Source organism: Pygocentrus nattereri, chromosome 10 (genome assembly GCF_015220715.1).
Source record: "Pygocentrus nattereri isolate fPygNat1 chromosome 10, fPygNat1.pri, whole genome shotgun sequence".
NCBI lineage: Eukaryota > Metazoa > Chordata > Actinopteri > Characiformes > Serrasalmidae > Pygocentrus > Pygocentrus nattereri.
Genome location: NC_051220.1, coordinates 40,967,046 through 40,980,364, shown reverse-complemented (window position 1 = coordinate 40,980,364; position 13,319 = coordinate 40,967,046). Strand labels below are relative to the sequence as shown.

The 13,319-nt window shown below is 41.7% G+C and overlaps 1 protein-coding gene across 5 annotated transcripts in view; it reads right to left on the bottom strand.

Annotated features, from left to right (window-relative positions):
• The window catches only part of nid2a (nidogen 2a (osteonidogen)), a 92,162-nt gene extending 90,343 nt beyond the window's left edge, over positions 1-1,819 (bottom strand). For all 5 annotated transcript variants that reach the window (XM_037542259.1, XM_037542262.1, XM_037542261.1 and 2 more), the window contains exon 1: positions 1,590-1,819. In XM_037542259.1, the coding sequence (XP_037398156.1) occupies positions 1,590-1,790 (201 nt within the window). In that variant the 5' untranslated portion in view covers positions 1,791-1,819. The remainder of the gene's footprint in view (positions 1-1,589) is intronic.
• Positions 1,820-13,319: the final 11,500 nt, after the last annotated feature.

Sequence of the window (13,319 nt, the reverse complement as noted above, 5' to 3'; positions counted from 1 at the left end):
TTTAAGACTGGGGTATGCAAATTAGCTCTGATTGGCTGCCCCTCCTTCACAAAGTTGGGACCGAAATATTTTTTAAATGAGACATAAAACATATGACGTCAGTGTGAGTGGGCGGAGCTAAACAGCTATAGGCTGGAAAGGCTGATTTATGTAGAAAGACTGAACTCAAAGCTAGCAGTTTTTTCCATAACGCTGCTGTTGGAGGAAAACTTCGGTTCTCAGTTTTTGTTGTTTTTTTCCGTTTTTGACGTCATTTAAAAGCGTCGGTTTCCCTGTACACTGTGTGTAAATTCCAAGATGGACCCAAACAAACGGCCCAAAATGACCTGGAACGACGTCTGGTTCCATTGACTTACATTAACAGTAAAGTAGGTTTTTCCTCCTCCTGAAAAGTCACTATTCTGGAGATACGAGGTTTCCTTCCAACACCAGCGGCATATGGACTGTATGTACTAGAGAGTGAATATTCGGTTTTAACGCTCTATTTAAAGCTTTGAGGCGTCCAAAAGAAGCTTTAACTTATTTTATGCAAGGAACATCAGTTTTCATCATATGGGCCCTTTAAAAATTTCCCATTATCTACTTACATATCACCATTACTCACATAGGCTTACCAATAGGGACGTTTAAAGGGGAATTCCACCAATTTTTTAAACATTTTACACATTTAAACATTTAAGATGTAAACAGAGTCATTTCGAGCGGTTTGGTGTGAAACTCTAGAGAAACTTAGAGTCAGAGCTGCTCACAGTGGTGGTGATAGGAACCAGACGTCCCCCTCTAAAAGCTCCTCACAGAAAGTTCCTACATGAAGTGGCCATGAATTCACTGCCTGATGCCTGATCTGTTGTTCTATGATAGTTTTGAGAAGGTTTCAGCCAAAACAACCTCCTTTATAACCACTTTTTGTGGTGGAGGGATACATGTAGGGCGCTGTTAGGCAGAATAGTCCCGGAGAAAACAAACATTTTCAGCTTTATTACTATTTTAACATCGTCAACTTTCCATATAAAAGCTCAGAAGACCCGTGTCGGTTCTCTGGTGGTTCTGGACAGTAAATAAAATGTCTATATTTGTGTTGTAGTCATAGCGACCCCTGGTTCCCATCACCACCACTGTGAAGACATCCGAACCACTTCACACCAAACCCACTCTGAATCACAACTGAACCACTGAATTCTGCCGTCGTTTTGGGAGAAAAAGGGCTTCTGAGCAGGGTACTGGACATTTTTAGTGCTACACTCAAGAAAACTATGAAAATACTTTGAATAGTGTGTGGTTTGTGTGGATTCTGGGAATCATTAGGAGACTGAACACTTTCCAAGCACATCCAAATGAGCAGGAAATCCTGCCACAAACAGGACTTATATAAACAGTCAGACCTGACACTGAGCAGAGTTAGTCATGGCTGGATCCTCCCAAATGAATGACTGACCCACTGACCACACATTTCTGCAGAAAGTTGTGCTTTTCCACCAAATGCTCCACCACTCACTCCATTACAGTGGCTACCACCATCCACTCCTCACAGGGTTCCTAAACGAAGCCAGACTTATGGTCTGCGTGCCGCTTCTGAGCTAAAAACTCACGTATAGGTTGCTGAAGGCAGTCTCGTAGAAGTACATGGGCTTGGTCAGGGTCATCACTTTGGAAGTTTCATCGTCTCCCTCTGGCAGAGTTAGGTCGCCGTTGAGGGGTCCATAGGGGAAGAGGTCTTTCCTCTGGATGGCAGTGACACAGCAGGCTGTCCACGCCAGCTGGAGGAGAAGCTCCGCTGCTCGGCTCCACATGCTGAACTCAGTCTGTACTGCTGCTCCACACCCGCAGCTCCGGGATGCTGGAAATATGAGCTTCAGCCCGCATTTGTAACCCACCCGTTTTCAGACAGGCCCCGCCCTCCCGCGCTGCGATTGGCCAGCACTGCGCCGCCTCCTGCCCTGGGATTGGTTAATAAGAACACTGATACTAACGCTAAAGCTACCGCTCCTACTAATGACCCCAGTACACAACCAACAAACTAATAACAACCACATTTATTTGCACAGCCCCTCAAAACGCAGGGAATTCTTTAAAAAAGTCACATATATTGTCGCTTTGCTTAGGGTAGCACACTCTCTATAGGGGAACGAACGTAGACACGCAGTTTTTTGAATGTTTTACTGCAGGGTTTGAAAGGTTTCTGCCTGTTTGTTTGTTTGTTTGTTGTTTGATTGTTTGTTTTTACTGAGATGATCACAATGTAAAAGCAATAAAAAGATAAAACGCCAAGGGTGCCAGAACTTTTGCACAGGCCACATCACACGTGTGCGCAGGCTAACTCCCGTTTATTTGGAAAATCGGTAAAGCGCGTCATCTGGCCGGGGGTGCACAAACTTTTGCCCACGACCGTACGTATAAAAAAGTCGCCAGCGATCAAAATGAATCAAAAGAGAGAGAAAAAAATGCAATGTGACATATGAAAATTAGAAAATTGCTGTCTAGCAAAACAGCTCTAAGACTGTAAGTAAGTAAATAAATAAATACATAAATAAATAAATAAATAAATAACGTGGCAAAATGATCTACATCAAAGCGCTGCCTAATCCAAAGCCAGCAGTAGCCAGTTAAGTGCAATATTTTCTCAATGTTTACATTTAACTGAGTTGTTGTCACTTTAGCGCTTTTATCTTGATCATTTTATCGTGTTTTTTTTTTTTAGTTGTTTGTCTAGTTTGTTAGGTAGCTATTGTCCCTACATGTGGAGGGTCTTAAGCCAGAATTTCATCGTCACCAGTTTCTTCTAATCTTCATGAAACATTTTGTGACTTAAGACCCTCCACACATGCTTTCAATCTAATTCCAAAATTACCCCTTACACATGGTGTTGAAAGTATAATTCCCAGCACGCCTAATATTATTAACTTCCCATTAGAAACAGATGTTTTTCCCAGATGCACTTGAAAGAGCATTTATCAAACTGGAAATAATTACTTTGTTTCCTCAGTACTGTATAATTTTTCATCCTTTTCCAAACTGCTTTTCTGAGTAATTGTTTTCAGTAATATTCAATCATTATTTTTTTTGTCAGAAAGTATAACCAGCGTTTAATGTCCTGTACCTTTTCATCTTAAGCGCTACATAAAATATATTACATCGGAAAGTGCGTCAGTCTTTCTGGGCCTGATTTAAGCTATTAAACTGAAAGATGAGTATAATTAACTCCGGAGACCTGATGTCTTGATAGCAGTTGATATTCATTGTGGTGTGCCCCAGGGCTCTGTTCTGGGCCCACTCCTGTTCGCATTTTACTTGATGCCTTTGGGAATGTCGGCGACACAATTATAGTATACATATCCATAGCACCAGAAATGTCCATACTCTGAGTTAGCAGGTAAACTATCTTTGTAGTATTATATGTTTTGGGCATAATAGATGTTTGAAACAAAATGATGTGTGAAATTCTACTCATCTGCATGAAATCAAAGAGAAAAGAGGAGCATCTGTCTGGCAGACCACTAATTAAATCACTTCAATGTAATCACCACAGTGTCACCAGGAATGTCTTTTAACTCAGGGTTCACGTTAGGTCGCTGTTCACACTTCAAGGTGTTAAGAAGGTGAATGGCTTGCTTTGTCCTGCTTAGATGACTGTAGTGTGTTTACTGGATCAGCTATTGCGATTAACTATTAACATACTGATGGGATCTGTCAGAATTTGAATACAGAAAGAACCCTGTATATTTGAAACCTTCTGCTTTATATTAATATTCTCTAAAGTTATGTCTCAACAAAAGAGAAAGTCTTTTTCAGAAGGATATTTTCCTGCCAGAAAAGATTTTCTTAGCATCCTTACTTTCCTGTTATTAAGATTAAGAGATACTTTTTTGATCCCACAACTGGGGAAATTCCACCTCCGCATTTAACCCATCCGTGAAGTGAAACACCACATACACACCAGTGAACACACAAACTAGGGGGCAGTGAGGACACTTGCCCAGAGCGGTGGGCAGCCCTATCCACGGCGCCCGGGGAGCAGTTGGGGGTTAGGTGTCTTGCTTAAGGACACCTCAGTCATGGACTGTCGGCACTGGGGATCGAACCGGCGACCTTCCGGTCACAGGGCCAGCTCCCCAACCTCCAGCCCACGACTGCCCCTCATGATTTCACGTATGACCTAGGAGGGGTTTCGCTGGGTTACAAAACCAGATGGCTGTTAAAACTGGAAAAAGGCAGTTACGCTGACACACACGGGTGCTCCTATGAGGTCTATAGGCAGCTCATGGGCTGATCAATACAGCATCAAGCTCATCAAGTCATATTTTTGAGTATCAAAAGTATTGATCTTCATCATAAATCCTTATAAATACAATACAAGTAAGCTTTAATAGCTTCATTATTAAATAACTATCGTAGAATAACAGACTCTTGTGTTCTGTTCACTACTTACCATCTGGGTATGCCGTTCATGAGTTCATGCCATCTACTTTACCAGAATGATTATAATTATTTTTATTAATATAATAATATTCCTTTTGTCATCTCAATTATTTGCAACCTAAATGGTATTTATAGTTCATAGCTGATATTTCCCTTTGAAAAACCACACGGCTGTGCCGTTCAGTCTTCATGTCAAATGGTCAATGATGAAGACGATGTGTACACTGTTATGTAAAAAAGTTTGGCCGTCTTCAGTCAAACTCCATGTGTTGTTTATTTTCTAAGTGAACACATCCAGAAACACAATGCTACACAATTAAATATGCAATTACCGTTTATTTCAGCATACTTACTTAGGTGAGGGAGGTATATATATATATATATGTGTGTGTGTGTGTGTGTGTGTGTGTGTGTGTGTGTGTGTGTGTGTGTGTATCGCTGCTGTCAGAACAAAACCTTGTATCTCCATTTTTGTCATTTTTCAGTTTTGTACATAATTTAAAAGGGCCTAATCTCCTTTACATTGTGGCTAAGGTTAATGATGAATGGATAAACAGAAACAGCCCAAATGTACTTGGAAAGACGTCTGGTTCCATTGACATACATTAAAAGTTAGGAATGTTTTTTCCTTCTCCTGTAAAGTTACCATTTTGGAGATATGAGGTTTTGTTCCGACAACGGTCGTATATATATACATATATAGCTGCAGTCGGCATTTCAGACATGCGTCATTTCTTTTAGTCCATTCATCATGAAATTTAAATGCAATGTCAAGGACAAAAGGTGTTTTTAAATTATGCCAAAAACTGAAAAACGTTATTTTTCTGACAACATTGATATATAAACATATATGTGTGTTTGAGTGTGTGTGAGTGTGTGTATATATAGTTATATATATTTATATGTGTGAGTGTGTGTGTGTGTGTGTGTGTATATATAGTTATATATATGTGTGTGTGTGTGTGTGTGTGTGTGTGTGTGTGTGTGTGTGTGTGTGTTTATTTTAATCTGGCTTGTATCTGTAGCGCCACATGTGTAACATTTCCACACAACAGAACAAACCCTACTTCAGCTCTAATAAACGTCTCGTGATCGGCTCATTTTAACCCCGACAGAACAAATGGGCTAGAAGTGTTTGATGTCACAGTCTGGTGAGAACTGGCGACTCAGTAAAGGTGCTAAAAGCTGGGGAGCTCTTTTCAGGCAGTGGAGAATGCAAGTCTGCTGCTGCCATCCTGTGGCTATTCAGGTTGAGCAGCGCTGTTACCAGAAACAACCGGGCGAAACAATCCAGGCTCATGATCAGCTGCTGAAAACCACACGTATCTGTCTCTGTAAAACACTTCTATCAAATGGGGACCCACATTCCTGTGTGCCAGTTCTCATCAGATGGTTTGGACTTCCTTTTTTATCTCTACTCTAGTTTTGATTAGATTGAACAACTCAAATCATGACTCCTGCTGTACTGCGATGTGTTAGTGGTAGCACAGCGTCAAAGGTGGTGGGCAATCTGTACTGGGCCCCTCATCGACATACTGACGCTGTTATTACCAGCGTACCTTACTGGTTCTTTCCAACACTACACAAACAGAACAGACGCCTGTGGTCGCGATACAGCTCACCCATCTGAACCTTCACTACCTGCAACACCTTCTGTTCATTATTTATAACAAATCATTATTCATAAAATCTTTAATAGGCAGTCTAATGTAAACATTTAGGTTAATGTTAGAGGCTAGTGGGTTGAGTTGGTTGTCTTTAAGACCCAACAATAGTAAGTCAACAAGCAAATTACATAGTAATTCACACTGACCAGGCATGAGGTGTTTAAAAACTCCAGCAGCGCTGCTGTCTGATCCACTCAGACCAGCACAACACACACACTAACACACCACCACCACGTCAGTGTTCCTGCAGCACTGAGAATGATCCGCCACCCAAACAGTACCTGCTCTGTGAGGGTCCATGGGGGTCCTGACCACTGAAGAACAGGGTAACAGAGTATCAGAGAAACAGATGGACTACAGTCTGTAACTGTAGAACTACAGAGTGCAGCTATACAGTAAGTGGAGCTGATAAAGTGGACAGTGAGCACAGAAAAAAGCCTCATCAGTGTATTATTATATCATATTAGAGCAAGTGGTGGTGGGAGGGGGAGGTGAAAATGATATTAGTGGTCAGTTTTATTTTGCCCACTGGTGCACAGTGACATCATAAAAAATCAGGCTGAGCAGAACTGAATACGTTTAATGCAAATACATGAATTGTCCTTGCTTGTTTTTTTGTTGTAATAAAAGACTTTAATGGGTGTATAAACACTCCACAGGGTCCACATTTGGAAAATGACCTGCAGAAGCTGCCTACTGTGAATTCACTGCTTTTGTGATGTCACAAAAACTGACTTACATTTACATTCACAGCGTTTATCAGACGCTCTTATCCAGAGCGACTTACAAGAAGAGCTTTGTCTGTCTAGAGAAAGTGTCTCTGCTAGTTACCAGTAGGTTAGAGAGAAAGACGGTCCTGAGCTCAGATACGGCTAGAAACACATTCACTGTAGATACAGAGAGAGAAAGAACCAGAGTTGAACGCAGAACTCTGAGCCATTCAATGCAATACAATAACAATAATATACAATACAATAAACTACAATACAGAGTGCAGGACAATAAAATAAGTGCAGCTTATAATTCAGTGCTGATTTAAGTGCTGTGTAAAGAGATGAATCTTCAGTCTGCGTTTGAAGACAGTAAGAGACTCTACTGTTCGGACAGCCAGTGGGAGTTCATTCCACCACCTGGGCTCCCGTACGGAGAACATTCTCCACGCTTGTCTTCCGTGCACCTTGAAGGATGGCGGGTCAAGCCGAGCTGTACTCGAAGCTCGAAGGGCTCATGGTTCAGTTCGAGATTTCACCATTGCCATCAAGTTGGTAGGGGCTGGTCCATTTCTGGCTTTGTAGGCAGCATTAGGGTTTTAATCTGATGCAGCTACAGGAAGCCAGTGAAGGGAGCGCAGCAGTGGGGTGACGTGGCTGAACTTGGGCAGATTGAAGACGAGTCGCGCTGCCGCATTCTGGATGAGCAGCAGAGGCTTGATGGTCTGCATGGGAAGACCAGCCAAGAGCGAGTTGCAGTAGTCAAGCCTTGAGATGACCAGAGACTGCACTAGGGTGACCTGGGTGGCCTCTCGGGTGAGGAAGGGTCGGATCCTCAGGATGTTGTACTTCGGACTTGTTTACATCTATACGCCTGTTCGGCCCACAGCAGTTTAGCCCAGGCCGTTTACTTGAAGTTAAAAGGAGAGTTTTAGCCTAACAGGCTATTTTTAAATACGTCATAGTACAGGGCCTCCAATCAGAGCAGAGCTCATTTACATATTTCAGTCTTAAAGACACAGTGACGAAAACAGCCTGTTTTGATGCTAACAGAAAATGAGAGGTTGAAAAAAAAACTTTTGGTTACTTTTTGTCAGTGGTGGACAGTAACTGAGTAACTGAGTAACTGAGTAACTGAGTAACTGAGTAACTGAGTAAATGTAATTGGTTACAGTACTAAAATATTTTTTGGTGTATCTGTACTGAAGGGCGACTTTTTACTTTCACTCCACTACATTTCAGAGTCTAATATCTTAACAACGTTGATTAGGATTTCAAGTAATTTCCCTGGTAGATCAAAGCCTGACAGTTACACATGAGGAAAACTGAAAATGATGTAGCTTTTATATCGGTGTTTCAGAATTCCTGCATTTTTAAGTGTTGAGATGTAAACAGAGTCGTTCAGAGCGGTTTGGTGTGAAACGTTCTGTTCTAGAGAACCTTACCGAGTCAGAACTGCTCACAGTGGTGGTGATAGGAACCAGGCGTCCACCTCTAAACGCTCCCTCACGGAGAGTTATTAAATAAAATGATTGTGAATTCATGGCCTGATGTCTGAGACTCTGTTTTATGTCACTTTTGAGAAGGTTTTGGCTGAAAACATGTCTTAATATGCAGTGAGGAAAACTATTTTTTTCAGATTTATGACTATTTTCCCATCATCAACATTCCATATAACACCCAGAAGGCGACCCCTGGTTCCCATCACCACCAGTGAGCCATTTCACACCAAACCGCTCGGAATCACTTTAATGCTTGAATTATGCAGAAATTTTGAAAAATCGGTGGAATTCCCCTTTGTGACATCATACAATAAATTGTTTTTATTGGCTCTAATAAATGAACCTGGTTAGATTTGCTGGAGGACATTCCTCTGAAAACAACGTTTGCTTTGACCCACGCCTCTCTCTGCAGTTGAACTCACTGAGCTCTAGGGGGCGCAACATGAGAAGAAAAGGTATCTCTGGCAGATGCTTAGCAGCAACTAGTCTACTCATACACACTGCCTGACTGCTGTAGGAGGAATGAAGGAACATTTATCCTCATTATAAGACATAATGACTGAAGTCCGCAGCATTAAAACCACGTGTCCTATATTACCAAAGGACTCGGCTGAATCCAGTTCTCTAATATGGATTATATGGATTATAGTCCCTAATTCAGCTGTGTGGCTCCACTGGGAATATTTAAAGGGAAATTCTAGACGTTTTCTCGAATCCAGCACTGAAATCATTTTAAAGAGCCATGTTATGGAAAATCAAATTGTCCTTGCTTGTTTTTTTTGTTGTAATAAAAGACATTAATGGGTATATAAACACTCCACAGGGTCCACATTTGGAAAATAACCTGCAGAAATTGCCTATTGTGAATTCAGTGTTTTTGTGATGTCACAAAAACGGACTTGTTTACATCTATACGCCTGTTCGGCCCACAAGAGTTTAGCCCAGGCCGTTTACTTGAAGTTAAAAGGAGTTTTAGCCTAACAGAAAATGAGAGGTTGAAAAAAACTTTTTGTTACTTTTTGTCAGTGCTGGACAGTAACTGAGTAACTGAGTAACTGAGTAACTGAGTAAATGTAATTAGTTTCTGTACTTTAGTATTTTTGGTGTATCTGTACTGAAGTTTCTCCGTTACTGGGCGACTTTTTCCTTTCACTCCACTACATTTCAGAGTCTAATATCCGACTTTTTCCTCCTACATTTTGAGAAATCTGTCGTTCCTTTTGGTTTCTGTGTGTATAAAAACGTAACATGTCAAAACAAAAGAAGCGCAAAGCCAGAGCACCAATCAGGGCCCAGCGGTCACTTTGTTTAGAACTGGTTTTGACCTGTTGGTCAGACCGACCCAGTGCAGCACGCGGTTCAACGTCAGCGCAGCAGCGTAAAACTTTGGGAGAGTCTGTTCAACATAAATGATGAACTAACCTAACTTTGTGTAAATAGAGCTCAATATAGAAATATGTCCACATATGCAGTCGAGACTGACGCGGCTTTTTTCTGAATTTCTACAAACACCATTTCATTTTATAGTAAATGAGTTTGGGCTGGTTTATGTTTATGAACAGACGCCTACAGATCAACATAGTAAAGGAGCTCATCTGTGATCCTGAGTTTAAAGCCAGTTTTTATTCAACTTAAACTTGGAACTAAGTTGTAAATAAATCTGAAACTGAAACTTTGCTTGTGTGTAAAAAGTGATTTCAGAGCCACTCGGTTCTCCCTGATGGAAACTGTTTACCTTCAGTGTTTTGTGCTTCTGATCATTTTAATAGACGTCAGCGTCACTAATTAATGACCTTCTATTAAAAGACTGGTTTACCAAGAGAGACGCTGGAGGACTTTCACCTGAAATGAGTTCATGAAGCCAGTCTGGTTATAAAAATGATAACAGGACATCAGAGCCAGAATTACTCTTTTAGTACTTTTACTTTATACTTAAGTACATTTGAAGGGAAATACTTTAGTACTTTTACTCAAGTGGAGGTCTAAAGGGAGGAACTTCTACTTTTACTGGAGGAATATTTTACCTTGGGTCTCTACTTTAACTCAGGTATGTGGTTTGTGTTCTTCGTCTGCCGCTGCTTTTTGTACAGAAAACCTCAAAAAAAAAGTTTCACAGCTTCTGGCTTCGATTTTTTGACCAGTTTCTTTCGCTGTTGTCCTCACTGTGTCCTTTAGACTGCTGCTTCAGACTTGCTTTCTAATCTTATTGCTGTTAATGAAATAGAAACACAATCAAAGAATATGTAACAGATCAAAGCAGCGCAAGCAAACAGTGTTTCCGGTGAAGCTCGTGGTTGGTGAGAACGCTGTGGTCAGGTTTGTGCATTAGCAGCATCCGCCACAGACAGGAGGCGTGCAGAGTTTTTCACGTTTGCAGAGATGATGTTGATGTCTGCGCAGGGGCTCGTGTCGTGGAGGACGAGGCACAGCAGAAAAGAGGAAATGCATACCGGAACGATCCACTAGAGAACCATAAATATCTTTTTTTTGGGTTTATTTACTGTTTATTTATTTTTAGCGACAAATTCTTTGAAAAATGGGAAAATCACACAAACCACCACAGTTTACTGTAAACAGCCTGTTTACTCCTCATTCCTCCTGCAGCCTGCTGCTGATCTGCAACACACCTGAAGCCTGGATACATCTCATTCTTCTCCTCTTCTCCTCCTCTCCTTCTCTTGTCCTCTTCTCCTCCTCTCCTCCTTCTCCTCTTCTTCTCCTCCTTCTCCTCTTCTTCTCCTCTCCTTCTCTTCTCCTCCTTCTCCTCTTCTTCTCCTTCTTCTCCTCTTCTTCTCCTCTTCTTCTCCTCCTCTCCTCCTTGCCCTCTTCTCCTTCTTCTATTCTCCTCTTCTCCTCCTCTTCTTCTCCCCCTTCTCCTCCTTCTTCTCCTCTTCTCCTCCTCTCCTTCTCCTTCCCCTCTTCTCCTCCTTCTCCTCTTCTTCTCCTCCTTCTCCTCTCCTTCTCTTCTCCTCTTCTCCTCCTCTTCTTATCTTCTCCTCTTCTTCTCCTCTCCTTCTCCTCCTCCTTCTCTTCTTCTCCTCTTCTTCTTCTTCTTCTCCTCTCCTTCTCTTCTTCTCTTCTTTCTCTCCTCTTCTTTTTCTCTTCTACTTCTTTTTCTTCTTGTTTCTCCTCTTCGTCATCCTCTTCATCTTCATCATCATCATCATTGTCATCTGCGTCTTCTTCACCATCATCATTATCTTCATCATCACGTTCTGCTGAAGAAGAACCCTTTAATCATGCGACGGCTTCTTTAAGAGTCCATAGTTCATATAGAGCTGCTACTCTGGTGAAATAATGACTGCAGTAAATCAGCTTGAGAGTAGAAGCACCGAACCATCAGCTCTTCTTTAGCAAATGAAATGGTTCTACACAGAACTATGAACAATCAAAGAACCCTTTGCATGGTTTCTCTTTTGGAGAGGGGTTCTGTATAGCACCCAAAAGCATTCTTCTATGGTTACTACAGAGCTTGACACCATGACAATAGAAGAACCCTTGCTGGTGCTATATTGAAAGAGTTCTTTCAGTGTTTACGGTTCTGTTTAACTGTTTTCTTTAGTAAAAAACCCTTGAAGAACCATCATTTTGAAGTGTGTAGGCCACTGACAGACTGTCTAAAACTACCTTTCATCTCCTTTTAATAACGTACCTATTAATAAACAGTATCGGTTTATCAGGATCATCTGAAAACGGGAAAACAGGAAATAGAGATGCTCATTGTCCACGTGTTCCTCATGTTGCTGGGTTACCAATTTGAGTTTAACTGGTAATGTTGCCGATGTTTGACCATAAATATGCTCCATGCGCCAAAATCAAAAGCATCTGTTTGCTAGTATTTTACAGCTTGTCTGCTGTTATTATCAACAGCTTACACCGGTCAGGCGTAACACTCTGACCGCCTCCTCGTTTCTACACTCACTGTCCACTTTATCAGCTCCACTTACTGTAGAGCTGCACTCTGTAGTTCTACAGTTACAGACTGTAGTCCATCTGTTTCTCTGATACTCTGTTACCCTGTTCTTCAGTGGTCAGGACCCCCATGGACCCTCACAGAGCAGGTACTGTTTGGGTGGTGGGTCATTCTCAGCACTGAAGTAACACTGACGTGGTGGTGGTGTGTTAGTGTGTGTTGTGCTGGTACAAGTGGGGCTTTTAAACACCTTTAAAAAGAGTGTCGCTGCTGGACTGAGAACAGTCCACCAACCAAAATCCAGCCAACAGCGTCCTGTGGGCAGCGTCCTGTGACCACTGATGAAGGACTAGAGGATGACCAACACAGACTGTGCATCAGCAGATGTGCTGTCGTCTCTGACTTTACATCTACAAGGTGGACCGACAAGTTAGGAGTGTCTAACAGAGTGGACAGTGAGTGGACACAGTGTTTACAAACTCCAGCAGCACTGCTGTGTCTGATCCACTCGTACCAGCACAACAAACCTTATTAATGCGTGGAAATGGCCACGACTTAATAAGGCATAGGAACAAGATCATGGCTCACTAAGTCATGGCCATGCATTAGGACCTTGTTCCCATGCTTTACTAAGTCGTGGCCACAACTTAATTATCTCATTCCCACACTTTACTAACTCATGGCCATGCATTATTTTTATTTATACAGGTTGTCACCAGCAGGGCTCCGTAAAGAACACTAAAAATGGGGAATGAAGATTCGCTCAGATAGTAAGAATACGTCAGTTTTAAAGCCACAGTAGCCTGCACTCTTAAAAAGAGGGTCTTTCACAGGTTCTTTAGTGAACACTAGGGGTCTACATAGAACCATGAACACACAGAGAACCCTTAGCATGCTTAGACGGTTCTTTGGCTTGTAAAATCGTTCTTCAGATTGATGGCAAATCTGTATATGGTGCTGTACAGCAGCAAAAAGGGCTCTGCTATTGTTATGATGTCAACAATACCACCAGAACCGTATTTGGTGCTTTAGAGAACCATATCCAGCACATTCTCCATCAAACTGAAAGACCCTTTTACCATGCAAAGAACCCACTGAGAATGCAAATTGT